The 27,205-nt window shown below is 38.7% G+C and overlaps 2 protein-coding genes and 1 long non-coding RNA gene across 6 annotated transcripts in view; 1 reads left to right on the plus strand and 2 right to left on the minus strand.

Annotated features, from left to right (window-relative positions):
• Nucleotides 1–2,287: 2,287 nt before the first annotated feature.
• On the minus strand, nucleotides 2,288–9,957 carry SETD9 (SET domain containing 9). Of its 2 annotated transcripts, none has more exons than XM_023944467.2 (6): nucleotides 9,817–9,957; nucleotides 8,723–9,087; nucleotides 6,949–7,072; nucleotides 5,875–5,990; nucleotides 4,666–4,771; nucleotides 2,288–2,434 (listed from the first exon to the last, which is right to left on the minus strand). In XM_023944467.2, exons 1-6 carry the CDS (start codon nucleotides 9,900–9,902, stop codon nucleotides 2,347–2,349), a joined length of 885 nt encoding a protein of 294 aa, XP_023800235.1. In that variant the 5' UTR covers nucleotides 9,903–9,957; the 3' UTR covers nucleotides 2,288–2,346. The 2 variants fall into 2 exon arrangements, with proteins under 2 accessions (XP_023800235.1, XP_086724445.1); XM_086868319.1 differs by having other exon boundaries at nucleotides 9,729–9,933.
• Nucleotides 9,958–10,063: 106 nt separating this feature from the next.
• On the plus strand, nucleotides 10,064–19,858 carry LOC147648515 (uncharacterized). Its single transcript, XR_015280649.1, has 2 exons — nucleotides 10,064–12,288; nucleotides 16,081–19,858. It is a non-coding gene; the product is annotated as an uncharacterized LOC147648515 (long non-coding RNA).
• Nucleotides 13,182–27,205, minus strand: part of MAP3K1 (mitogen-activated protein kinase kinase kinase 1) — a 58,534-nt gene continuing 44,510 nt past the window's right edge. For all 3 annotated transcript variants that reach the window (XM_023944573.2, XM_086868286.1, XM_023944572.2), the window contains 11 exons: nucleotides 26,709–26,999; nucleotides 26,148–26,269; nucleotides 25,100–25,191; nucleotides 24,702–24,891; nucleotides 23,135–24,401; nucleotides 22,082–22,234; nucleotides 20,464–20,626; nucleotides 18,953–19,084; nucleotides 17,794–17,936; nucleotides 17,180–17,311; nucleotides 13,182–15,857 (listed from right to left, as the gene is read on the minus strand). In XM_023944573.2, the coding sequence (XP_023800341.1) occupies nucleotides 15,708–15,857; nucleotides 17,180–17,311; nucleotides 17,794–17,936; nucleotides 18,953–19,084; nucleotides 20,464–20,626; nucleotides 22,082–22,234; nucleotides 23,135–24,401; nucleotides 24,702–24,891; nucleotides 25,100–25,191; nucleotides 26,148–26,269; nucleotides 26,709–26,999 (2,835 nt within the window). In that variant the 3' untranslated portion in view covers nucleotides 13,182–15,707. The remainder of the gene's footprint in view (nucleotides 15,858–17,179; nucleotides 17,312–17,793; nucleotides 17,937–18,952; nucleotides 19,085–20,463; nucleotides 20,627–22,081; nucleotides 22,235–23,134; nucleotides 24,402–24,701; nucleotides 24,892–25,099; nucleotides 25,192–26,147; nucleotides 26,270–26,708; nucleotides 27,000–27,205) is intronic.

Below are 27,205 nucleotides of genomic sequence, written 5' to 3' on the forward strand. Positions count from 1 at the left end.
TGGGGCTTGGGGCTGCTGCTCAAGTGTTGCTGAGCTCGGGAATCCCATGATGCCAGCATGATCTTACCCTCACCCCCAAACCTACCCAGTCACTGCTGCTGCCTCACTGACTGACTCGTTTAGTCGACAAATTGCAAGGCAGCAAACACTACAAGCATAAACCCTGGCTATCAGTTTGATAAAACACTTTCTCTACTAATTCTTGGATTTCTCTTTCCTCTCTGTAGGGGAAAGTAATTTTAAGCACCCAGTAAGTCTTGTCCCTCTGACAGGGGAGGAAGCCAGGATACCCCAGCAGAAGTGTACTTTCCTGCTCCTTTCCTGTCGAGCCATGGGCCCACTCCTGCCCTGCAGCATGGCTGCTTATCCCCCACTCGCTCCTTTACTGCGGCTGGCACACACCTGCCTGCTGCGCCAACAGGCCTGACACTCGCAGTTGTTTTAGCTGGCAGAACCCCACCACTCCCTCTTGCTGCAGTTCCTGACATGGTCTCCTGTCTTGCCAGGTGAGCTCCAGAACCGGCATGGAGAGGAGCATACAGCAGGGAGCAGAGCAGCCTGGCAGGCAGTGAGATGCTGAGCAAGTACAGAGTCACGCTGATGCACAAAATAGAATTGTCCTAAAGCACAGCTTTGTAAGGCCCAGGGAATCAAATCAGCAACTCTGGCACCACCTATGGCCTTCCTGCACTGGCTCACTGTGGCCCTTCTAAGAGCTGTTTTCTATGAGCCGTTTCATCTCACTGCAATAGAAGAGAACAAAACAGCAAAGAAGGCCTGGGGTGGTGGTGGTGTTACTGTTCTTAGATCAGCTCATGGGAGGGTCTGAAGAGCAAATGCAGCTTTAAGAGCAAGGAAAAAGGGACAAATGAGCAGCAGCACACACCCACCCACCATCCACTCCTTTCCTGCTCTCCTCCTTCCAGAGTGCCACGGGAGCTGCCTAGGGAACCACAGACCCTACACCAGGAATACAAGTGCCCTTGACATCCAGCTTCCTCCACAGATCAAGAGATCTCAATAACCTCATAGAGAGCTGGGGAGAAGAGTCAGCTCAGGAGAGCAGGGATCCTCAGAGACATGGAGGATGGTCACGCCCTTCAGCAGACTGGTGATCACTGCTCTGATCCCTTACCAAGCAGTGAAGACAACAAAGAATGTCACTAGATGTTGCCCTGAGCATCACCATAAAACATGCTGAGCCATGATGCCACTGTCCTTGAGCTTTGCTGGTTAACTCCTGCTGAAATAGCCAGCCTTCTCTGGCAGTGAAGGACTCACAAATGTGACAGGCAAGGTTCAGGCCTGGAAGCAGATCACGCAGACACTACAAAGCTTTGCATTCTGAAAAGGAGATGATGCCCCAGCAGCTAAGCAGGGCACCCTGGCTGCCCCAATCACTACCCAATTTGTAAAAGCACAGCATTTCTCAACTCCTCCTCCCTCATGAGCTTATGCCAACCACAAATTCATTGGGAGGCTTGCTTGAACTTTTGCAGTGAACACTGGTTTCATCTTTCTGAAAGCAGTTTGCAGACAGCAGCAAAAACTAATGTGGGAATAGCTGGCCCTGTTCATACCAGCAACTGATTAATGAAGTCCTCTTGCAGAATAAAAGCAATAGAAGTTGCCACATGCCAGGGAACTTTCAGTGAATCACTGGAATCAGGACTGGATGAGGCTTCAAGGTACACAGGTTTCCTCCCAACCCAGGACAGACACAGCTGAAGCAAGGGGCTCAAAACAGCCTCAAGACGACAGTGCACTGTGCAGGCACAGCTGAGGGGCCCATCAGCATGGTTCCAAAATGGGCTTCATACAAGATAAGGACAAATGCCTGCACTGCTGTGTTTTTTAAAAGTTAATACCAACTTCAAGAAAACCAGAAAAAGACCTAGTAACTGTGAATTATGAGGATTAGCATTATATATTATTATACAGTTCAAGAGGAAAGTTATTCTTATGAACTGTGTCCATTTTAAGCAGAGGAAATGAAATGGAAAAATACTGCGACAGTCCCAGTTACAGACAACTGTGCAATCTAGTAGATTAAATGGTATGTCCAGAAATTAGGTTTTAATTTTATGATCTATCTCATGGACAGGTGAACACCAATATGTAGAAATATCAACAACAGCAGACAGCTGAGAACCTAATGATGCAAATGGTTAAATCTTCATCTGTGCATCAAATGCAGACTACTTGAAGAGAAATTCAAGCCTACAGCTTTTCTCTCTGGATGGTAAAACTACAGCTCCCCCTTACACAAAAATGATGATGAAGTACATACTGAAACAATGTACATATTTTATTGACACAGACTTCTTCAGTTTTGAATCTATTAATTCAGCTGACAATAGTGTAGTAATTTGAAAAAAGTTCTTCTCCTTGCTTGATGTCTCTGAGAGTGACAAGAACTACACACCTCAAGTGGCTGTAAAAGAAGAAGAAGCAAAACATGTGAAAGTGAACAGTTACAATTTCCTTTGAATTGTTTTCAATTCTTCATTTCAAGAAGCTAAAGCAGTGGCCTCGCCTAGATTAGTTTTGAGTAATATGCACAATGCAGGGCAGGGAACATGGAAAAACAACACTTGAAGACAGACAGCAAATATAAGCAAGACCAATATAATTACCAAAACCCCACCATGTGGGGTTTGCTCACTATGTGAGTATGCAAAAAATGTTTTCACTCAATTGTTCCACAGAATCATTCAGAGTAGAAAAGAATTAGTCAAGACTGCAAGAGACACACTTACTCAGACAGGAGCAGAAGCTACAGCAAAGTTCATGCAGCAGAAGCCACTCCTGTGGACACGCCTGTCCGTAGGTGCCAGCTGGCTAAAATGTCTCTCCTAAGGCCCACCACCACCCAGGAACACAGCATCTAACTGCACCAGAAACCTGCTGCCATCTGCAGCAACGGGTCAATTATCACAGAACCACTAGGTTTGGAAGAGACCTTTAAGACCATCGAGTCCAACCCATGCCCCAGCACCTCAACTAAACCACGGCACCAAGTTTTTTCAGTTTTTCATCCAGTCTTTCTTTAAACACATCTAGGGATGGTGACTCCACCATCTCCCTGGGCAGACAATTCCAATACTTTATCACTCTTTCCATACAAAACTTCTTCCTAATATCCAACCTGTATTTCCCTTGGCACAGCTAAAGACTGTGTCCTCTCATTCTGTCAGCTGTTGTCTGGAGAAAGAGACCAACCCCCATCCGACCACAACCACCTTTCAGGCAGTTGTAGAGAGTGATAAGGTCACCTCTGAGTCTCCTTTTCTCCAGGCTAAACAGCTTGAGCTCTCTCAGCCAGCTGAAATCAGGGGCTGGCAGGCAGTTTATCACAGAGAAATGAAGAAACCCACCCCTCTAAAATTCGTTTCAGTAAACGACCATGCCTTAAAGCTGAAGTATGTTCTCTAGGAAGTATGCTCTCTAGGAAGGAGAGTACATGCTTTGGTGATACTGGTGAACCAGGAAGTGAAAAACAGCGTCAACCCAAGTCTCTGCTATTAAAAGTTTAGTGGGAGGCCAGTTTGAAAAATACAAAACAAGGTAAGTTAAGTGTTGAGAACTCCTTCATAAGACACAAAAATGTCTAGAAACCAGATAATCTATGTTGTCAACATCGTATACATCAGCACTGAAACAAGTACCTAGAAGCAGATGGGATCTTTCATCTGGGGCTGTACACTGGGAGAAATGATGATCAGAAGACGGTATTTTCTTGGACAGATTCCAAGCAAGAGCAAAATTGCCCCTTCCTGAAGCAGTCCCATAGTTTATGGGCTTTTGCGCTTCAAGTACAACATCCAGGCTTCCTGAGAATTTAGTCCTATTGCTTATTTTATTAGCATTACCTAACTATTTGCAGATTCCAAGTGCATCTTTAACCTTGACTCAACAAACTCCAAGTTTAATCAGAAAAGCCGCTTTTCCAATATGAACTGTAACTTTCTCCAGTGAAATTTCAGAGTACTTAAATAACTCTAGAATTACATTCAAAGTTCAGATGATCTGCTCTAAAATTCTTATATATCCTTGAAATGGAGATTATCTGAGAAAGATTTCCAAGTGCTCCAACTTCTGAAAAAAGGTGTACTTTCAAGTCATAACCAGGATGTTGTAATTTTACTAATTATACTGTAACTATAAGTCTATGCCTTTATATTGCATAGTATTTCACTTGTCTCAATACAATTTTAAGTTTCTTCTTGCAAATTCATCTGCTTATTTGTCACCTAATCAGAAGACATGGAGAAGAGAGTAAGAAGCCTAAATTCTGAATTATCTCAGAAGGGCTTCTGTCAAGGCTGAAACAGATTTGAGATATATACTGAAAAGCCTCAGCACTGTAAGACAAAGTACAACTAGTGCTTTATGGGCTTCAGAAGAATTGCACTATAGTGCAACAACTGCTTGTAAAACTTGTCTTCAGAGCTGATTTCATTTATGAAAATGTGGAAAAAGTAATGAAGAGTCTTGTAATTAAAATTAGTCTATTCAGAGAGGTAACTCTCCCATACAGTTGCACACATTTGTGTGACTCATCTTCACATGATTCGTTATTTTTCAACCATGTTTGTCTTTTCTTTACACATGCAATATGCCCTGTATCAGAGAAATCTATGAGCTCTTTCATTTGTTGCCAACCTCTCTATGTCATGGCTGTAGAAGATGTTTGGAAGATACTGTTTCAGTTCTACTGGAAAATGTCCAGGCACATCAAACTCTTGATAACACACATTTGCTGCTTTTTCTAGGAATAAAAAAAAAAAATTATTAGGTAGGATTTAGAGATATGTAAAAACATCAAATGTACTGTTACAGAAGAATCAGATGCTTCATCAAGCCTGCAAACCATTCTGCTGTTGCAGTCCTCTGAAGGGCTATTTTGAACTACACAAGAGGTATGCATCAATGCTTTGCCCAGTTACCAACATGTCTACAAAGAGGCACAACTTGCTTAGTGCCTGGTGTAGCTTATAGAACTGCTAAATGTCCCAAATACACAGTGTTTGCTTTTACAATTTAAAAAAAAAAAAAAAAAAAATAAAAAAAAAAATATTTTTGCCTGGTGGCAGAACATGTCAGAAACACAGGCTGGGAGAAAATCACCACTTACATTGACATGAAGACTGGAAGAAACAGCTTTAGAGGACAGCCCTGTATCTCTGTATCTCTGTGCAAACCCTTGGTTTGCTCCTCCAGCAACCTTTCTGAATGCTGCTTGGAGGGGAACTTTTAGTGTAATGCAGGCTACAAACGCCGCTTAGAAGCTGAGTATCAATTCAACTTTCTGTACAGTTCCCATGAATTACTTAAGATCAACAGTGACACAGAATAAGTAGTTCCCTTCTTCAGTTCCAAGAAATGAGATTAAAACAACTGTTCCTTAGATTTGTGCATGTATTTAAGAAAGTCTAAAAAAGGTCTTACAGTTCAAAGTGAGCCGTGATAAAATCTTACGGTACTTATGTCACTTCGTGCAGTTTTGTCATGAAGCCTCCTGGAACCATACTGGGAAACTTGATCTGCAACTCTCTACTGTCTTAGTCCGGTGATACTTTGCCAGATATCCTTTCCCACCATCTCACTTTTGGGGTGTATGCCTTTCATTCTACATACCAGGATGGAAACTGGGGCATCAGTGAGAATTGTTTTTGTGTATTTGAAGTGTTGCTGCTCAGAAGGATTCTAACACTCAGCTGTGACAAAAAGCCTCAGAAATGTTTTACTCCCTAAGTGCCTGTTTTAAACAGTACTACTGCACCCCAAGAATTACCTATTTTCTGTTACCTTCAAAATAATTAATATCAGTAAAGCCAAACTCATGCTTGGAAAATTTACCTGGCAACTTACCATGTGAGCAGTTGTTGACATACTGTCCCACTGCCAGTGGGTTTTGCGGGGTTGCTGTGAGCCAGCTCTCATCACTCATTTGCAAAGGGCCAAGTTGATCTCTTCTGCTGCAAGACCTGAAATGCCCAACAGTGTTAGCATGGATCATGCCTCCTTTGCCTAACAGGTTATCTTTCTCTGTAGGAACAGCCACAGTCACTATATAAAGTTATAGCTGCCCAACCCATCTGGGGTGAAGGACATGTGCATAGACCAATACCTCTCACTGTTCTGTGGTGTCCTTCAGACTCTGGTGGAAGCACCTGCAGAAAACCACCACACACTCTTCCACAAATCAACATCTAATGCTACCATTACAGAAGTGTCAACACCTTTCACTCATCTCTAAAAATGCAAAGACTTATTACAATATTAGTTTTAAACTCATTCCAGAAATTAAAATCTGGTTTTAGTTGGTATTAATATTCAAACTAGGTATTATTTTATATCATTGTCTTATTTCTTTTCACATCATATTTAAACACAAATTGCAACAAATTATATTTTAAGGTAAATTGACCAGTTAGCTGTGTCAGGGGAAGTTCAGACTCGACATTATGAAAAGATTCTTCACTGAGAGGGTGGCCAGTCACAGGGCTCCTCTGGGGAATGGTCACAGCACCAAGTCTGCCACAGTTCAAGGAGCATGTACATGATGCTCTTAGTACATACATACTTAGATACAGTTCAGTTTCAGGTAGCTCCACCAGGAACAGGGAGTTTGACTTAGTAAAGTAAGCAGGTTTGAGTAACAGCTCAGAAACATTTCAATACTTTTACACTACATCCTGCTCTGGTAGAACTATTTTCTGTACAGGAAAGTATCTACATCAATATGCATCTCACTGGTCCTACAGATGAAGACACAAGTACATGCAGGGTCACATCCAGCATCTCTCACTCTTGTGCTGTTCACATTATGAGTAATGCACAGATGGACGACTATCATGTACAATTCAGGGTAAGAAACAGGGAACTGAGGAGTATTCCTGTTTTAAATCAGATGAGTGACAATCCTCTATTTATTCTGCTTACCTGTACACTGATCTTGACAGTCCTTTATCATTCCCATCAATAAGGACACCATCAATGCACCTAAAAATAAAGGGATTGCCAAGGGACTGGAAAAAGATGGGCTCATGCTTTCTGTATACTGTACCTGTTGCAAGACAGATATTATTTCAGAAGTAAGTTAACTGTCAGAATGGGCTTTCAGTCCCCTCCACACAGAAACCCAAATTGCAGACAGCGGGTAGAAGTCCCCTCTCACTTAGTGACATTGACATCTGGAAACCTACAAGCTTTCAGACAACTTTCTGGGATGTAAAAAATCCCCTCTCAACTAAATGAGCTGATATAGTCCAAAGAGAGAAACCTCACAAGAAACCATAGAAGGCCTGAACCGAGTATCTTTGGGAGAGGTAGATAAAGCCCCACAGCCAACTAGTGCACTTCAGAGACTAAAACATCCCATGGTATTCGTTCAGGAAAACACAGTTTAAGATACTAAGCTGTTTTATTAGTACTGAGTCAGGACTCTGAAAAACACACACAGATTCAGCAAAGAATCTGAAACATATCTCCCCATTACCCCAGGGATTTTGTTAGGACCAGGAGATGGGAAATGACAAACCAAGAAAACATTATTTCAGCACACTGTTTCCCAAATCCAAGGAAAGGATTTAACCTGCCACAACTTCAAAGCACAAGAAAGCAACAGCTGACTGGTTTGCCACTTTTCATGAAATTGCTGTACTGCATCCCTCACACCCACTACATCTTCAGCACCTCTCTGCAGAAATCATGCACTGCAGTCTCACAAGAAGCCAGGCAAAGGCCACAGGCAAGCTGGAGTCCCTTTACACAAGGTTCCATCCCCAGACCAGCAGGTTCCTTCACTACGCTGAAAAGTCATTTCAGTAGCCAATCCTCTTGTTTCGCTGTAGGAGCTGTTACAGCAGACTCTGCATGAGCCTATGCTCACATCTAGTATCTGCCTGAAATTTGAATTAAGCTGCAAAAGTAGTAGGCTCTCTTGCTGTCACTTGACAATTAGTCAGTTCATGAGTAATTAATGGCAATGGCCAGGCACTCCAAAAAACACACTCCATTGCCCAGTGAATGCTTGGGCTGCTCCAATCCTGCACTGCTGGCAGAAGACAGAGCCCACAGGAGATGATTTTGCTGGCAGATGAAACAGAAAAAAACCCAAAGCAACTCAGCAGATCTGCTAGCCTGGCCATACTGACAGAATTACAAACCTTTTTAAGAAATGTATGCAAATACAGTTCCAAGAAATCAGGAACAGAGAAGTATTAATTCTTCCAAACATACCTCATGGAATAAAGCTCTGCTAAACGAAGTTTTTATTTTCATTCTCCATTTTTTACTTCTGTACTTTGAAGAATCTCATGCAATTGTCTACTAAGCTCTGTGTAGATCTCAAAACCTCATTTTTCAGATCCTGAACCAAAACAGAAACCCCAAGGAATTAAACTGTACTGCTGATCTACTTTAAATTTCTCCCTTGCATTTACATTTCAAGAATCTGGAACAAGCAGCTGTTGGAAAATCAGGCTTCAAGTACCAAAATTTTTTTATAAACAAAATTATCCTTCCCAATATTTTGTATTTCCAAAATAACTCTTGACAGTTTATAAATATTGTCATGCAGCCTAACTAGTGATTTTGTTAAGGAATGACAGAAAGAAAACCCATAAAATAAAAATTAGTGTATATCTTCGGCATTCCATGATCAGGTGGTTAGAAGTCCCATCTAACTTAATCAAAAATAAGAACATTCCATTACCAGGATACATAGATACAACCGTCCCTTTCGGTACAAAGCCTCTGGTAACAAAGACTCCAGTTCCAGCAGACACCAGGGAACTCCGGTCTCTGCTAACAGTGAACCCAAGTGTGTTAAACAAAACTTCCTCAGGACTAAATAGGTGCTGACTCTGATGGCTACAGGAATTTACTTTTGACCGCTTCTGCTCCACGGTAAGTAATTCCAGATATTGACACTTGACTTCTGGAAGTAAGGCCAGAATATCTGCTTGTCTACTGAAGTCATTTATGAACAGAGCTTTAAATGTTTTGAGTAGTGTTTCAAGGACGTCTTCATCAGCAATAATTTTGTCTTGACAGTTTTCAGGAACATATCGAAGGGTCCTGTAAAGAAAATACTTAAAAATTAGAAACATATATTACTTTCTTTCCTAAATAGAGAGGAGACACTTTGCAACACCACTAACTTCGATACACTGTTGTTTTAGAAAACCTTATGCTTTATTCAGCTTGTTCTAGCTAAAGCCACTGCTCTTAACACTAAAAAAGACTGCTTAGTTAAAATCAGTAACTGTTCTACTATAAATCATCTCTGTGTATTTACCATGAGCAGGTTAAGCCCTACTGAGCTCAGTGAAAACAGCACCGAAAATGAAACATAATTATCGCGTTTACTAAAAAAAATAAAACACAAAGAGTTCATTACACTTCAAATGAGGTGAGGCAAATATTGCACAGGCAAGGAAAGTTTTAATTTATTACTTATTTTAATTTTGTTACTTATAACCATGTCATAATAATTTAAATTCAAACACTACTTTTACAATTAAAATAGGGCATACACGTGTTACCAACAAGAAATTATCTATCTATCTATCTATCTATCTATCTATCTATCTATCTATCTATCTATCTATCTATCTATCTATCTATCTATCTATCTCATTTAACACCATTTTAAAGTATCTAAGAATTTCATGCCAGCCAAGGGGCGACCAATGCTGAAGCACTTCTGAGTGACAAACCCGAGTGAGCTCCTGCGGCACAGCAGACCAACGCGGCGAGGGGCAGCGGGGTCTAGGCTGGGGCCCGGGACCTTTCCCCGCGCCTCACCTGCGCTGGCGGCGGAGGTTGAGGGCGAGCCAGGGCACGAAGCGGTACTTGTAGGAGCCCCAGCGCCGCCGCAGCTCCCGCAGCATGGCCGCCTCTCCCTCCCGGCCCCGGCACCACCCACCCCGGCGAGCCGCGCCCGCGCCAACTGGGATAACCAATCAGCGCTCCGGACACACGCCGGCGCGTTTGTGTTCTGGGCTGCCATTGGCTGCGAGCGGCCGGCGGGGCGCCGAGCGGCAGCCGGGCTGTGAGGGGGGAGCCGCCAAGGCCGAAGGTGAGGCCCTCGCGCTCCGCGGTAACGACGCGCAATACCCAGAACTGCAGGCACCGGCAATGAAAACGCATAGCTCCTGGGTGCACACTTACAGACGTAAATACGCGCACTTCTCTCGGAACAGTTACACTGCACCTTCTGTGTTGTACTGAACAATCCAAAAAGACAACATCAGATTTAAGGGTGGTTTAAAAATTACTAGAAGCGGCTATTTAAGACTACTCCTAACACTGTTAGATCACCTCTCCAAAATCATCCACTGCCTGCTTCTAGCGATGCTAAGGACTGTTAGTACCTCAGATGGTCACAGAACGAATTAGGTCGGAAAAGACCCCTCAGACCGAGTCCAACCTTCGACGAAACACCACTGTATCATTGTTCAATCTTCCCTTAAACATCTACAGAGACAGTGACTCCAATACCTCCCTGGGTGGGGAGGCCAGCCAGGGCCAGCCCATTCCAATGTTTAACCACCCTCCCTGTGAGGAAATCCCTCCTAATAACCAACCTGAACCTCCTGCGCAGCAGCTGAAGGCCACGTCCTCACGTCCTATTGCCTGGGAGAAGAGGCTGACCCGCACCTGGCTCCAACCTCCTTTCAGGCAGGTCACATCTGAACTTCTCTTTCTCCAAGCTGAGACCATCCCCAACCCTCAGCAGCTCCTCTTAAGACTTGTCCTCCAGAGTTGTGATCCATGTCATAAAAAGTGGCTCAGTTACAAACATGAGACCTGTTACACTTCTGTCCACACTTTTAACTAGTGTTTGACTGTGATAACAGAGACATGAGTTGTACTTTGTAGCATCATAAGCTTCTGTAGATTTAAAGGTGCTTCTCGTCACTGACTGATGTACATCAAGCAGCAACATTGAAGTATATTAATGAAGATTGAAGGGATATACTACAAATCACGAGCATCTACAAACAGGGCCATAAGCCATTTTGGTGCCACATCCTACCATCACTTATCTCTAAGGTAATTAAAAAAAAAAAAAAAATCTAGTAAGGAAAACAATTGCTTAGCAATTGGTCTTCAAAAATTAGCAATGGCCCCGAAGTAATTCTTTACAAACACTACAGGTGTAAAGATAAGGGTACTGTTATCGTTGGCCACTGTTGCCCTTTGCCTGCTTGGATACTTCGTTTCATAAAGCTTTTATCTTTGGATGCTACTCCTTATCTGCAGTTCAGCTTAACACTCCCAATGAACTGGGAAAGTAAGAAAATGTATGCGTGTATTTTACTTTGGAAAGCAGTTAAAAATATATGAAGCACTTGAGAATTGATTTTTGAATAAACAGAGAAATCACACCTCAAAACAGTCAAAGGGCTTACACTGCCTCCTCTGGACCTGAAATTTTGTCAAGGGTTTAGGAATTTGAGACAGGCCCACCAAAGCAATGTAACTATCAGAATTAACTTCCCATCTCAGAACTTTACAAATACTTAAAAGCTGTGCCCATCGTCACTTCAATTCTACTGCTGGCTTGATCATCTTTTTCAAGAAGAGGAGCTGAGCGATGGGCTATTGTGAACTGAAGAAAAATGAGGAAAAATGCAGCAAAAGGCACAGTGGCTACCAGGAGGGTGCTTCCCTGACATCTCCTGGTCTTCCTCGGTAATTACAGGGAAGAAAGATCTCACTTCAGTACTTTCAGCTCTGGTTTCCGCAGCCATGTGCTATAAACAGAAAACAACACACATGTCCACCACACAACAACACATGCATATTGTGGCTCCTAAAAGTAAGGCAGTCACAGCATGATTCAGGTCATTAAGGAAGACTAAGCAATGAGTGAAAAATTACTAAGGGAAGTGGAGAGCTTTGGGAGGTGGGCTGTCAGGTCACAACAGTCACACACACAAGCTGCCCACTTTCATGTGATGAAACGACATACATGAGCCTTTGTGACACTCTAACAGGTCCTGGAGGCAGTCCTTAGCCTTGAGTGACAACTTGAAAAAACACCATCAGACTTCAACCTACGACCAGTATGCAGAAATGTGATTTTATTCCCACCAGAGAAGTCACACCAGGCAAAGAGCTTTGCCCTGTGGAAGAACTGAACATGCCCTGAGCACATACTTGGTTCCCCAAGTAGGCGTCTTTGAAATTTACTGCCATCTGCTGGGCATCAGTGATCTCTGCCATCCCTTGTTCCTGAAAAGGAGGCTGCAACATCACACGTACAACACGGTACTGCAGGATTCAGAACTTCTGTAGTAAATCAGATAAAAAAACACTATAACCCGTTTATCTCCTACTTAATCCTTGCCATGTATTTTCTTTTCTAACATTTCAGGTAGTAAATTTTCCTGATTTGAGAAACCAGATACTGGAATTTATTTGAAGATTTCTGCTGCTAGTTTTTTCTGGTGAATTGATATATCTATTGGCAGAAAGTCTCATGCCTGAAGAAAATAATAAAAAGTGCAGTCCTTCAAAAAACAGAATTTATAGTCACAAGAAAATCTATAGTTGAAATCTGTTTCCATAAAAAAATATTAATTTTTCAAATTTCAAAAATATTTGGAAAAAGACAAGAACTGAAACAAACCCTAGTTTTGCAATATATGGAATGCCCGATTAAGAAAAGGCTTATGTTTGCTCTTAAAATCTCAAGCAACAGAATAATTTCAGCAGAAACATAAACCAACAGATTAACTTCCAGCAGACACTTTGATGGTTCTAGAACTGACTTAACCAGCCCACCTGAGTATCTAATTGCTACATTTGCAATAATGCAAAATTTAAACAATTCTTGTCTTAAAGGGATAATCAAGTGAGGTTCATATATAACAATGCTGTCATAAGAGAAGTTTCTTCCTTTATCATTGACTGAAGAAAATAAATTAGTCTTTGTTGCTGCCCTTTATCTAAGCACTTTATTAATTCACCCAAGATATATATATATGCCACATATATTCACTTGTGTAATTTAATATTGGAAACTAATATTCACTTACTTGTGTAATTTAATATTGGAAACTAACTCTTGATATATCAAGTGTATGAAATGGTGTAGAAACAGTAAACTAACAGAAATATTTTATTTTCATCAGTAAAAGGAATGAATTTGTCTTACCAAGTTTGTTCAAAAACTTTTATTTACTATGAAGACAAAAAACACCAAAATACGTACAAATTATACTATATAAAATTGGTTCAATGGGGTAAAAACTTTTAATTAAAATATCTTGATATATTTAAAATAACAAAGGATACAATGAAGCCAAATTTCTTAACCCAGAGATTTCTGTAAAATTTGCTTGCACAGTAAGGTGCTAATAGAAGTTAGCCCTTAAGCCCTGGAAGTCTTAGGAATCAGTCACATAGCAAATATAATTTCATTGTGAAAGTGAACTTTGGTAGAAGAAACTCTATAGGACACCTGAGGTAGTAGAAACTGGAATAAACAGCAGTAGACGTTATTTACAACTTAAGTACCAAATAACATTAAGAACACAAAAAAAAATAATTACACAATACAATTTTCAGTCCAGCTTTGATCCAAAGAAAATAAGAATATTACATCACATCTCCATTTTAAAAAACACCACAATTACCAGCAAGCCAAGGGAAATGCAAACTCAAACAAATGCATTTGGACACCTAAGAGGCAGTTTGAGTTTGAAATGTGGTAGGTATGGTGATCTACATAGTAATACTGATTAGCTGAGGTTCATCAGTTTATACAGTTTACATTTCTGCCAGAAACAGTATTAATCTGACAACTGATCTTCCAGTACATGAATTGGCAAGAGTGCATCCTTTAAAGCTTGCACATAAGAAAGACTTGGAAACAATCTTATTAGAATGAGAAATTCTAAAGTGGTCAAAAAAAAAAAAAAAAAAGTCAAGTACAAAACAGAGCTACCAAACTTCACATTTCGGTATTATTTTTTAACTCTTCAAAGTCTGCCAATCTTCAAAAACAAAGGAATGTAAAATTTCCAAAAGAAACACATTCACAACTAATGACATTTTTTTTTTTTTCTTTTATTAGTATGAGCACTATCATTCATGTAAACTTATCTTTAAGATGTCTTGCTTCCAATTTGTATTTTACACTTTTAAGGTACTATAGCTTATTTAGTTTGTCCTGAGTCTTTGAAAATAACCAATTCTATTTGAGTCCAACAATCCAACTGGCTTCTGAAGAGTTATAACATGAACAGTATTTCTTTTCAAAATGGATTAAACACAATCATTATTAGATTAAAAAAGATCCCCATTTTTAAAAAAGCAAAAGAAAAAGCTGCCATTTTCCTTCAGAATTACATGCATCAGAATCTAAAAATCTGCCTTTAAAATAATTTTAAAAACCTGTTTAAAAAAAAAATCCCACACCTCCTAAAAACCAACAAGTTTTGCACTACAGGTGAAGCTTCACTTCACATTTTACTTTATCTTGATCTTCAAGCCCAAGTTTGTTTCTTGTTAAAATAAATACCTTTCTTATGGTAATATTTTTAACATTTTTCAAATTAAATTATCACTAATGGCTACAGTAAATAGATGATGTATGGCAGAAGGAAAACAGCAGGTAAAACTTGTTATCAGTAGAGAATGTAACCTCAGTTTCTTTACACAAAGAATGAGATTTGCTCATTTGGCACCTGCTCACGCTGAAGTACATGCCAAAGTCTCCCATAAAATCTTTAAATGGGAGCTGGGTTTGGGGGGCCTTTGACATGAAACTTCTCTACACGATTTGCCAGAAGAAACTGCTATATGAAAAAAAAGGCTCAACAACTTCTAGCATGGTTCAGACTAAGTTGCTTTATACAGAACAATCTTGTTTATTAAATAATCTATACTATCAGAGCCTTCAACATATCCTTGTTGAAGGTGGCATTTTATCCCAGATTTCCAGCAAATCTGGTTTTAAAACTCTTGTATCAGGAAAATATTCCATGACACAGCTTGCATCTTTTTTTCTAAAGACTATTTTAAAATATCCCCTTTTCATGAAAGTTAAAAATACAAAGAAAACAAACTTTGATTTCAAAAGAAATTACATGGCCAGCAGTAAATGCACAGTGAACCATGAGTGCCTGCTCTTACTTTAATAGGAAGGCAAATGCTTTTTTTAAAGTTTTCATCAATATTTGGATTTGTTACTCAGAGAACATCATGTAATTAAAAGGGACAGATACAGAATGTCCTTTTAACCAGTACTGAAAACTTACTAATTGCAGAGCATATACATGTGAAATTGAACAGTGATTGCTATATTAAAATAGATCTTGAGCCTCTCAGCTTCTAATACTGCTGAAAAAGTGCTCTAAATAAAATAAAAATCACTTACCTGCTAAGTAATCATGCAGATTTAAGGAAAAATGTCTTTATGTTAACATAGAGCCAGATGTTTCAAAAGGCACAGTTTACAAATCTCTGCATGAGTTGTCAAATATTGCATACTGAGTTTAGGTAAAGATCTTGATTTGTCAATCACATACTAAGGTAGGGTCCTCCACTGGCCTTATGCTCTTGATGTATCTATCATTAAGGCCAGCAGAATAATATAATGTGCTGCATTTTACTGCACTACAAGACAGTTATTGTATATTCAGTAGCATTTTCTTCAGTATTTCAGCCTTACACACAAGTAGCTACCATGTAGTACGGAAGACTGGGTGTTTCAGCAGCTCCCTTGAAGGGGGTCTGTCCTGAGGTTGAAGTTCTAAACACCGAAGAGTCACGTCTTTCAAGCCTGGAGACAGATGCGTAGGGATTGATGGAGCAGTAGTTGCACTAGCAATCTGAGCAAGGGGAAATAACTTTTTAGAAGTCAGTGATTAAGCCCCCTTTCTACCCCAAAAACATTCTACAAACTGATTTCAGCTGATGAGTTAAATATCTGAACTTTTCTCCATTCAGCATGTTTCCTAATGCAGTTTGAAGATTACATTACTACTTTCAGTTTATTGTCCTTATACCTATTGCTTTTTAGTTTGACCCCCTCCTGATACTTTTCTTGAAAAGTTCTTCTCACAGCAAGATCCTGCAGTGATCATCTCTGAGCCACAAGGAAAAGCTCCTACAGCACACATACGGACGTTCTTCAGTCTACTAGCTGCCTTCACTGCTAGCTGACATGATTCACCACAGAGAGAGATTAAGCTGAGTGAAGTTTCACTACAAGTTAAGCTGAGTGTGCTTTCTTGCACTGCCTTTACTGTATTTCTGCTACTACCCCAAAGGTAAATATTTCTTAGAAAGACACAGATCTCTCCCAGCCAAATTAATTTTCATTTTATTAAGGTGTATTAAAGCAGGATGACTGGAATACTAGAGTGGCACCACCAGACTCATAGAGACACAGAGAACCAAGACATCTCTTAGCACAAGTGATTTTACTTAGAACATCTCTGAGTATTACTATACAATGTTGGTTTTCTGCAACACTTCATTTACTTGCAGCAGTACTTCATTTATGCCTATAGTTCAACTGGACTTTAAGAATTAAATATAACAGGTTTTAATAAGAAACATGAATGCCGAGATGAATGATCTAGCAAAGGAAGGGACAAAAATCATACATAGCATGACATAATGGAAAACATCTTTCAGCAAAATCTGCTTGTGGAACATAAGGCTTTTACAAAAGGACTTTCCCCACCGTGAAATATGAATACGTACACAAATGGTTTATGGTAAAAAATGTTCAAATCCCAATCCTCTGCCTAATTTAAAATCAACTCTAACACTGTATTTTTATATCTTAGAACAGACATTTCTGAGCAACCTGCTCTAGTGGAAGGTGCCCCAGCACATGGTGGGGAAGGTAGAACTAGATTATCTTTAAGGTCCCTTCCAACACACACTGTTCTGAAATTCTATGATTTTGAATATCATGTATATAGTATCTTTTTTGGGTATCAGTTTGTTCAGTTTTTTTTTTTTTTTTTTTTAAAGTATGTTTATATTAGTCCTAGTACTGCTTCTGTACTAACAGCTCCAACACAAAAACCAGCTATTGCAACAACCCCTGCTACATGCACGCTTTTCTAAAATTCACATTGCTATACACAAGATTACTTGGCATCTTTTGTAGTATATTGATGATAATAAAATACCTCACCTTAAATATCAGAGCAAGATGATTGGAGTGTTTCTCTGCGTTCCAAGGAGGTTTAGCACAAGCCATTTCTATGACAACACAGCCAACGCTCCACACATCACAGCTCCTTCCATATTGCTGACCTCTCAGGACCTGAACATATACCAAAAATCAGATTATATGCTTCAAAGTCTCTAAGCTCTAAGTCATTTAGAAGTAGACCTCAACATATCATCAAACAAGTGTATTACGATTAACATTTCAGGCTAAGAGAGTAACCAGTGATGTCAATAATGCCAGAAGATTTACACAGGTCTAGAGATCTAGTAAATAAAATACTTGTCCAAGTGGCAAGCAAAGTACCTTGCACTGGCGAGCTTTTGAGCAAATGTTTATTTGGGCATTAGTAACAACACTTGTGATAACTGTATCTTGTAGCAAACTACTTAAAACAACTTTGACAGCAAGAAAGAAATGCCATTGTTGCCATGTTGGAATCATTCCTAATCTTTAGAACAAAGGCATTTAAAACACATTTGAAGCATATACAACAATTTTCAGTTTTTTGGCTACATGAATTAGCTTAAAGAGTTCAAACTAATTTTTTGAAATAACTTTAAAAATTGTTTTCTTACCTCTGGTGCCATAAACGCAATAGTTCCCAACAACTGTCCCTGAAACTCCCCAGCACCAGTTCCTTTTGATGCCAACCTGGCTGCAGCTCCAAAATCAGCAATTCTTAATCTATGACCTGTGCTGTCAATTAGCAAATTGGCACCTGTCAACAGCACAATAAAAATACTACTAGTTGGCTTTCTATTAAAGGCAAAAGGATGAACAGACACTTGACATTTTCCTTCCTGCACTTCAAAATTATTAAAGAGTTTGACACTCCTCACCCCAGTATCAAAGAAATCTAAAAATCAAGGATACAGTCTAATAACCTCACTTTCCTGTTATGCCTGAATGATACTGCACACAGCTTGAGGCTGTCCGAGAGATTTCGAGAGGCAATCAAATTTTCAAAGATACAGAATTCTGGAACAATGCCTGGAGATGGTATAATGGAAGAAAATGGTGACCTAAAGCCCTGGAGGCTTTCATTGCCTGCAGCTCCTCATGAAATTTAAAGTTCATTATCAAGCAACCCTGAGTTGCTCTAAAGATAATTACAAACAATTTGAAGTTTTACTATTTCAAAAAGAATTAATAAAGACAAGTATTTACCATCAATATGTTCTACTCATATATATATATAAATATATATATCCAGTTCATGGACAGCTACAATGACATTAAAGGGAAAAGTTCAGTAAGATTGGTATTTCCCAGTAAAGTTTGCATGTTACTCAGGGTACAACTGTATTTATGTTCAATTAGGATGAAGGAAGAAGACTCATAACAGTATCTCCACACATTAGAAATCTGGCTTCTTTGCCTTGGTTTGTTCACAGATTTTACTATCACTTCAGTGTAAACACTGACATTAATTTAAGCAGCAGTAGTTTTAAAACTGTATGGCAACTTCCTATCTTATTTTAGCCAGCTGAGAAAGACAATTTTTCTAAACTGTTAGCACAGATAGCAAATATCCATAAGCTTGCCACAAACATTCTGATTAATTTCAGTAGCAATTTGATTAACTTCAGCAATAGAGTTTCTTAAAAATGATCAGACAAACCCAGTAGAAATACCACTCCTGAGATGGTATCTGGTGGTATCTACGGTCTCAGGCCAAAACAAATGCTGCTTTCTGAATACTCCTTCTTAGAAGAATTTATCAATAATTCTCACCTTTAACATCTCTATGGATTATCTGATTCTCATGGAGGTAAGAAAGGCCACGTAACAGTTGTTCTGTGTAATTAATAATAACCGATTCTTTGAAGGCTCCATATTTACTTAACAAATGAGCAACTGAACCCCCTAAAAGATAAAACAGTACATTCTATCAACACACATTCTGTTACTAGAGTGCAACACTGCATCCTAAAACTGGAACTTGATATTAGTATTTCTAATTTCTATTTCTCCTTCCCCTACCCCCAAAAATTAAAATAATTTCATGGGCAAAAAGTGATGTAGGTCATTCCTCAATTACTTTTTAAATGGAATTGCACACATTAAAGACAAAAGTCTTCATGCTTCCTAGTAATTTTGTACTTCCTTAAAAACAACACTTTATCCACACTTCACATTGACATGTAAGCAGCAGAACATTAACTATTTTTGAGGCAGTAGGTAAGTGCAACCTCCAGCAAGCATTCCCTCTTAATATCTTATGTTTGTTATCATCCAATACATAGAACTATGCAGACAAGCCCGGAAAAACAGTATCTTCCTCTATTTTCCAAAACTGGTAACAGATTATCAAGATTTTGGATTTCCAATTTGTCTTTGAAAGTACTGTAATACAACCTGGGCTCGAATGAGGTAAACCCAGTTCCTGACATTTAACTATCATTATTATATTTCAGAAAAAAATTACACTTAAGAAGTTTAACACTGAATTCTGAGAATCTTGCTCTATTTCTTGTAATGACACGTACTTGGGGGCTTTGTATGTTAGTACTCTGACCATAAGTTAAGGTGTTATGCTTTCTTTTACAGCAAATAAGGATGTATAAAGCATCACTTTGTAACTGGACAGCAGCAATATATAATCACATTCATGAAATTAATAAAACTACTTTTCAAAATAAAGAGATTTTATTGTCCCTGCTCTATACAACTGTGAAAAGATTTCAAATTTTTTTACTAGATTACCAGTTAAGAGATCTAAGATTTGAATTAATTTTTCCTAAAGCACTATTTACTACTTATTATTTGAAACTTACTTTTCAGTTCTTAAATGCCTCTGCATGTTACCTGACAAAATTTTTATGAAAAAGTTGGGGACAAAAATAAATGACAGGAATTCCAAACTTTCCAGCAAAGTTATTTTTAATAACAACCTCAAGCTACACAGATACACTGAAAATGCAACAGTTTGAGAGACAGTCACTTCAGCTGGAAATAAATCACAGTTTTTAACTTCTCACTTAAGAGTCATCTTTCTTCATGGTTTCCAAGTGCTTTAACTGTAGACAGATTTGGTATGGAAAATTCCCAATCACAGAAGGATGCACCATTGCTATGGTTATTGCTATGACCTTATATTAGCATTGCTAATGGCATATTGCTATGACCACTTCAGCTGTTCTGTAAATAGACCTTTATACTGGTTGCCAACAAGCAATGAAAATATAAATTCACAACCTCACGCGATGCAACACTTCCAAATAGTATTTTAACCAGTTGTTTACCTGCCATCCATTCAATAAAGAGGTTATAGTTACTCTTCTCGCATGTAGCACCCAACATTCGAATAATGTTAGGATGGTTCAGATGACTCATCATCCTTATTTCTTCCCTCAGTGCTTCAACCACCTCTTCTTGCTCAGATGATGTGTTCCTGACATATGTCACCTGTTTTGAAATATGGTATTCAACCTAAGTACAAGTCCTGTAATCACCTTTCAGTACAGCAACAAGAATGGATGGTTTTCACCTTCTGTAACTTCTATTTTTACCTCCAACCCCATCAGCTGAGAAATATCTCCATGTGAGACAGTCACAAAAAATTAAGAGTGATCTTCTAGGGAATGAACGAAAACTTCTCCAAGTACAGAGTGGGGAAACATCCCTCTTTTTGCCTCTGTTTAAACTAGGAAGAAACTCTTCATTTCCAGATATTGAGGAAAAGGAAGAAAGAAAAGGCATGAGATAGGATCCTGAGTGTCACTTATATAATCTTACTGGTTAAATGATAAATGTTTCATAACTAAAGCTCTTACAGAAATTCAACTGAGGGGAAACTTGACAGATCAGAAGTCATGGAATTGCAGCCAATCTCAGCTCTGATCCATACTAAATATGACAAAATCACAGAATCACAGAATCATTAGGCTGGAAGAGACCTCCAAGATGATAGTGTCCAACCAATGCGCTAATACCTCAACTATAAATGATCACCTGGCAGGGAATTTCCCTAGGCATCACAATCACCATCACCTCCCCAAGACCACATGAACAGTCCCACTTTTTCACAAGCAAAAGTTTCAAAGGAGGAATAGCTGGTGTATTTTATATATATATATATATATACAGTACATTATATAGAATATCTAGTGTGTATATATAATATATATATATATATATATATAAAATATATATTATAAAGATATTCTTTCCTTGAGCAATTTCAAAACATTCAATCTATTCCAAAGGTATAAGTTCATTGTAGAACTGGTAAAAGTTATGGGACTAAAATTCCCTCTATTTTGTTACCACTGATTCAGCCCTAGGGCAGCTCTAGTGTGAACAATTTACTCACACCTGAAACCTTCAAAAATCTTAACTGAAGCATGTGCCTCTTCTCAGCCACAGTTCTGCATCTATTAATTTATATAGTAAGAATACTTGCCTCCAAATTGCCTTTATTTAGTTAGCAAAGTTGTATCAGAGGAAACAAATATTAAACTCTATTTCCTCCATTTAAAGTTATAGGAAAAATATTCTTGACAAGTGAGGAGAAACTATTTTAAATAGCCATCTTGCAAATAGGTCATTAATTTGGAATCAAGATGTCTGGGCTATATTCCTAACAGTCACCATTTTATGAACCTGACAGAAGCAAAAACACACTTGAAGAACTATGGAAGAAAATGGGCATAGAAAAAAAACCACCTTTTTTTCACTCTAAGAGGAATTGAAAAAACTTGTACCTGCTAAATTAATACCGTGCACACATAAAGGTTTTCTAAATCATGTGTTTTGTCAGAAGACATGACAAGGAAGGAATAGATAAAGCACGAACACAAGAGGTCTGAGAGAGCAAACACAAGAAAGCAAGAAAGTGAGTTACTTTCCTGTAGTCTTTACCTGTTTTACAGCCATTAATGTCCCTGTTCCCACATCTTGAGCTTGGTAACAGGAAGAGAAAGCTCCAAGACCAATTTGCTGACCTTTAAGCCATTCTACATCTTCTCTGTAATGGTGTTTTGCTTTGGTATGTCCAGGCAGGGTTTCTGGTGTCTGCAAATTAAATTCAAAATAAATTCCAAGTTTACTAATAAGCTTCTAAAATACAGATGTTCTAAAGTGTTAGAAAATATCCAGGTTTATACGCCTCTCCTCTCCCTTACATTTCTTGAACTCCTTGTTATATAGGTGTCAGTTGAGATGAGAGCACTATTCTGTAATTCACATACTCTGTAACAAGAAACAGAGCTTCCTCTGTGTTACTATGTGATGGTGAAAGGCAAGATTCGAGGACACAAGTCGGAGCACAACTTCTTTTCTGTTCCTTGTCTTACATCTAGTTAAGGCTTTAGCTTGCACCCACAGTAAACAGAACCAAAATCAAGTTGTCTTCTATTTAATTTTTCCCTCCTATTTTATGCTTTACATGTTGTTACCCCCAAGGACCACAAATAAAATATCCCTTTCTCTATTATTGTTTCTTGTGCTTTTTAATTGCATATATGTATTTTTTTCTGACTAATAAAGTATCTCTCATCTTCTCTCAAGATAGGAGGAAAACATCTTTTCCAATTCTTTCTTTTAAAAATCAGTTTGGTTTTGTACAATTGCCTTCAAAGTAAATCAGTATGAGGACTCACTACAGTTCTACTCCTGCTTAAAATTTTTGGTTTTATTTCCCAGTTTCCCCAATTTCATACTTTCTTTTTTGTCACTTTAAATGCTCATACATGATAGAGTGTTTCTCTTGCAAACATCTTCTCTGCATTTGTTAATAACGTGGAAGGATTCTCTTAGCACCTGCAAAGTGGCAGACTGTTTATATTCAATTTCTTATGAAAGAGTTTTAAGCACCTTCAAGTTTTCTGTCACTTAAAATATAACAGCACTGCTTTATAATTTCAGTGACCCTCAGTTGAAACTTAACCTAAATTCTCATATGTATATACTTACATCCTGCTGAATGATTATGATATCTTCACCATTTTCGACCTGTAGTTGGGGAATTACTGGCAAGGCATCTTGGGATGCTGACATTGCCATAGCAATAGCTAAAGCTTCTTCCTCTTCAGCTTCCATCTTTTCCTTGCATTTTTGATTATGATTTACATCATCTTTGTAAGTATCATCATTTTCTGCCCGCTCAGGAGAAAGAACTGCAACTTCAGACTTGAATGTAACTGTGCCATCACTCATTGGCATGGAAGCCTCAAGCAGGTCCTCAATACTGGAATTGAGCTCTGCATTAGCATCCAACCGGCACTTTTCATCTACTGGCGTGAACACTGTCTCTTCACTTGGGATAACTGCACTGCTATTGCCATCACACTGTGAAATATCATTCAGGTCAAGTGTCATACTGCTTTTTAAGGTTTCTCCTTGCTTGTTCACATCACCTGGGGTGGGTCGTGATGGCTTTGGCCTATGTACATGACTGGATGGCAATGGCCTGGCTTGAGTAAAAACTGGAGAAAGTTTCTCAGATTCTTTATTTTCAGAACAGTTTCGCTGAAACTGGAGAGAAAGTTTCCGTTGTGTTTGAGGAGAAGGTGAGGGGATTTTGCAGGGAACAAATCCCTGAGGTCTGAGTTTAGAGACATCTGTTACAGTGCCAGCTGGTACAGATGGGTTTGATGGAGACAGAAGTGTTGGGAATAGTGACTGGGAATGACTGGATGAGGGAGAAGAGTTCACACACTGACTGTGGGGTTTTCCTTTAGTTTGAATGGCTGGTTTTGGTTGCTCAGTGGTTACTGATGAAACAGGAAGTCCCATAGCAAGGCCAGATAGCATCTCAGAAATGTCGTCTGGACTGGTACTCAGTTTTCTGTCACTTAAACTTTTCCCACTCTTCCCTGATAACTGAACAGTATTATTAGGAGTATTATTTTCTGTAGTTTCTGGAGAGTTATCTGGCACAGGTAGCTGTAAAAAGTCTTCATGTCGGCGTTCCCCAGAGTGCATTTCTTCCATGCCTAGCTGAATAGCTTCTGCAATTTCCATTTCATCTGCTATTGCCATCAGACGTCGACGCATCCTTGCATAATGAGTTGAGCTTGTCATACTCAACATATCTAACAGCTTTACAAAAATATGGGGTGCTCTTGCTACCATTCTTGCTGCACTCAAAAATACTCTCCGTGACAGTTTGCCAACCATTGAGTGGGAATTGTCAATTGACTGCAAGGCGAAAGTTAAAAGGGAGAGAAGTTTCTTATACCTAAAAAAAGAAAAGAGGTCTTTTATACACTGACATGCTCTAGTTAACTAGTACCATTTCAAGATAATATATTTAGTTGTCACTTCTGAAGTAGGAAGAAGATTTATTGTTGCACTGGTGCTTCAAAAATGCTTCACAGGTCAGAAGTCTTTAAGAAGACAATTATTTACTCTGTAAAGCAAGCACACTTTGCATAGAAATATGTTATTTGTTTACAGGAATTAGAACAACTACTTCTATGAAATCACCACCAACAAATTCAACTACAAAGAGCAACATATGCATAGTAGAAACAAGTACCTGTCAACTACGGTATCAGCCTGCAAGACATCTCCACAGACAATGTGGGGATAAAATTCACCAGGAAATTCCAATAGCAGTCTGTCTATTAGACAAAGTCGCCCCAGCAGTGCTTGCCAATTGCTAGATTCAATTTCATTTCCAAGAATACAATTTAAGACGTAATCAACACCTCCAATACCAATGGATCCTGTAAAAAAGTTGATAAAATGAAGATTAGGTATTATGTTCACATCCTACACAAAGAACTATATCATACAGAATTACTCATAGTTTGCCCAAATTAGCCCCCTTCCAAATTGTTGAGAGGAATACTGTTCTCTTTGCTATGCTTGTACTTGATAAATTCCAGTATTATTTACTTGTAATTATAATTGTATATGAAGAGTTATTATTACCAGATTTAAGTATTTCTCTCCCAACTGCCAGCTCGCCTGCTTGACCTTTACACATCTCCAATAGTGTTGAGACTGAAAGTTGACTTGTTCGACTGTAAGAAAGTAGAACCAAAAGAAAGAACTCCTTTAGCAAATGCTTTCAAGGAAAAATGTTTTATTCGTTATATTTAAAAAATCATCAGCTAGCAATTACGTGTAAAATTATTTCACATCACTTTATTCCACTCTTTGTAAGCTACCAGTGGTTGTGACATTTTTACAAGAAGACTTCCAGAAATGTAATGTCTATCACTAATACACAAACAAAACCCCAAACTGCATTGTTCTCTTGCAAAATGTGGCCAAATGCATAAAACCAGTTTTGTGGTTAATTTATGAATAATTTCACTATTCACTTTAGTTATTCTCTTGCTATTCTATTGTGGGATCTCTAGCTGCAGTTTCAGAAAAAATGCTGCTTAGAAACTAAACCTCCAGAAACAAAACTCAAGCTGGTGAAGTTCTGCATCTAGTTTACACCACAGGAGAAGAAATGGCTGGTCTGGCAGAAAAAACAGGGTAGCCTACGATAGGAAGACTCAAACCAAGGGCAATTCACCCTACATAGCCATTTCCTACCATTACACTCTGAACTGAAAATCACAAATGTTATGTAGCTGCTATTACTTCATAGCAAAGATGTGTAACAATTTCTGCTGAAGTATTAAGAATACTGAGAAGTACTTGCTAATAGCTCTAAGGAGAGTCACAAGAATTAGACCAAAGCAATAGGAACAGATGGAAAGGATGGGTTCATTACTGCACCTAACATCTTCCTTTAAGTGGGGGGAAGCCCTTATGAAAACAAAGTATACAATTATTTGCCTTCAAAATCTACCTATTTAAAGCCATAAGTTTGCCAGCAGCAGTTAGGCTAGCAAAACAATGAAACATATCTACAATCCACACATTTTATTTTAACACCAACTAAATTACACATGAATAGCAACAAATGGAGCTTTAAGATATTTCAGTAACAATTCAAAATGAAATTCATGAGACATCATACCTGTTAGCATCTGCACATTTAACTAATATTGTCTCTACAACTGGCTTGAGAAGTCGCTGTAGTTTAGTCCTCTCTGCCAAAGTATGACAGGGAGTGTACACTAGCATGGCTCTTAAAGTTTTCTAAGAGAAAGGAAAAAAACAATACATATGAAATACAACTAGCCACACAATTTTTACTTTTTTAAAGAGACATAAATAAGCATTAAAGAGTTGTAAATTCAGTTCTACATAAATTGTGTTCAAAATGTCAGTGAAATGTTCAAAGGATGAATAGCTTACTACATATTCACTGCTAGAATTAGTCAATTCCTCTTTGAGAGTAAAAAGACATACAAATACTGTCAATACTCAGCACTGTAACAAGTGCTAGTGAAATTATGTCCTTTCACTTATGATGAGTATTTGGATCATCCTACTTTCAAAGGATAGTTAAAAGTCATCAGTGGTGTTCAACAGTTACTAGGATTCCTGATTTCACATATCTTCTCCAATTCCCTCCCTCTTCAAATATGAACTAACTATGAAATTAGTAGAATACAACAAGTAAACAATTACTTACTAAAGCAGCAACATACACTTTGTAGACAGGGTCAGCACAGACCATGGACAGCACACTGCAGCAGGATTCCACCACCACATCTCCTGAGATAGTGGTCTGAGACGACCCACTAGCTGCTCCCAGAGCTCCAGCACTTGTGTTGTTTCCATTGCTGCTTCCAGAGTTTCCAGTACTTTCACCGTTAGCCAGTAATAGAGCACCACTAACATCATGGGAAAGACGTCTAAGTGCCATCTCTCGTATATTCCAGTTTCGAGAAAACAAGCAGCCAACTAGCTCCATCCCAAATACCTGCCAAGGAAGAAAGCAACATTATAGGAGTCAAAATGAGTAATGCTCCAACTTAAGTACCTGACAAGAGCAATCAAAAAGAGGAAAGATACTTCTAGTTAAAAATCACCAAGGCTGACAGCAAAAATATGTCTGAAGGTACAGTGTCTTAAAAAAGTTTCTGTGATAGTAAAAACTCTCTTAAGAGAATTTTACTTCTTAAGTAT

This window comes from Cyanistes caeruleus, chromosome Z (genome assembly GCF_971803275.1).
Source record: "Cyanistes caeruleus chromosome Z, bCyaCae1.hap1.1, whole genome shotgun sequence".
Classification (NCBI taxonomy): domain Eukaryota; kingdom Metazoa; phylum Chordata; class Aves; order Passeriformes; family Paridae; genus Cyanistes; species Cyanistes caeruleus.

Bases quoted from the DNA above. Each gene is read 5' to 3' on its own strand.
- SETD9 (XM_023944467.2), bottom strand. From the start codon at position 9,902: ATGCTGCGGGAGCTGCGGCGGCGCTGGGGCTCCTACAAGTACCGCTTC. The intron at 4,772-5,874 runs GTAAGTTGCCAG...TTTTATTCCTAG, and splicing joins TGTCAACAACTGCTCACATG to AAAAAGCAGCAAATGTGTGT. The intron at 2,435-4,665 runs GTTGGCAACAAA...CTTCTTTTACAG, and splicing joins TACAGCCATGACATAGAGAG to CCACTTGAGGTGTGTAGTTC.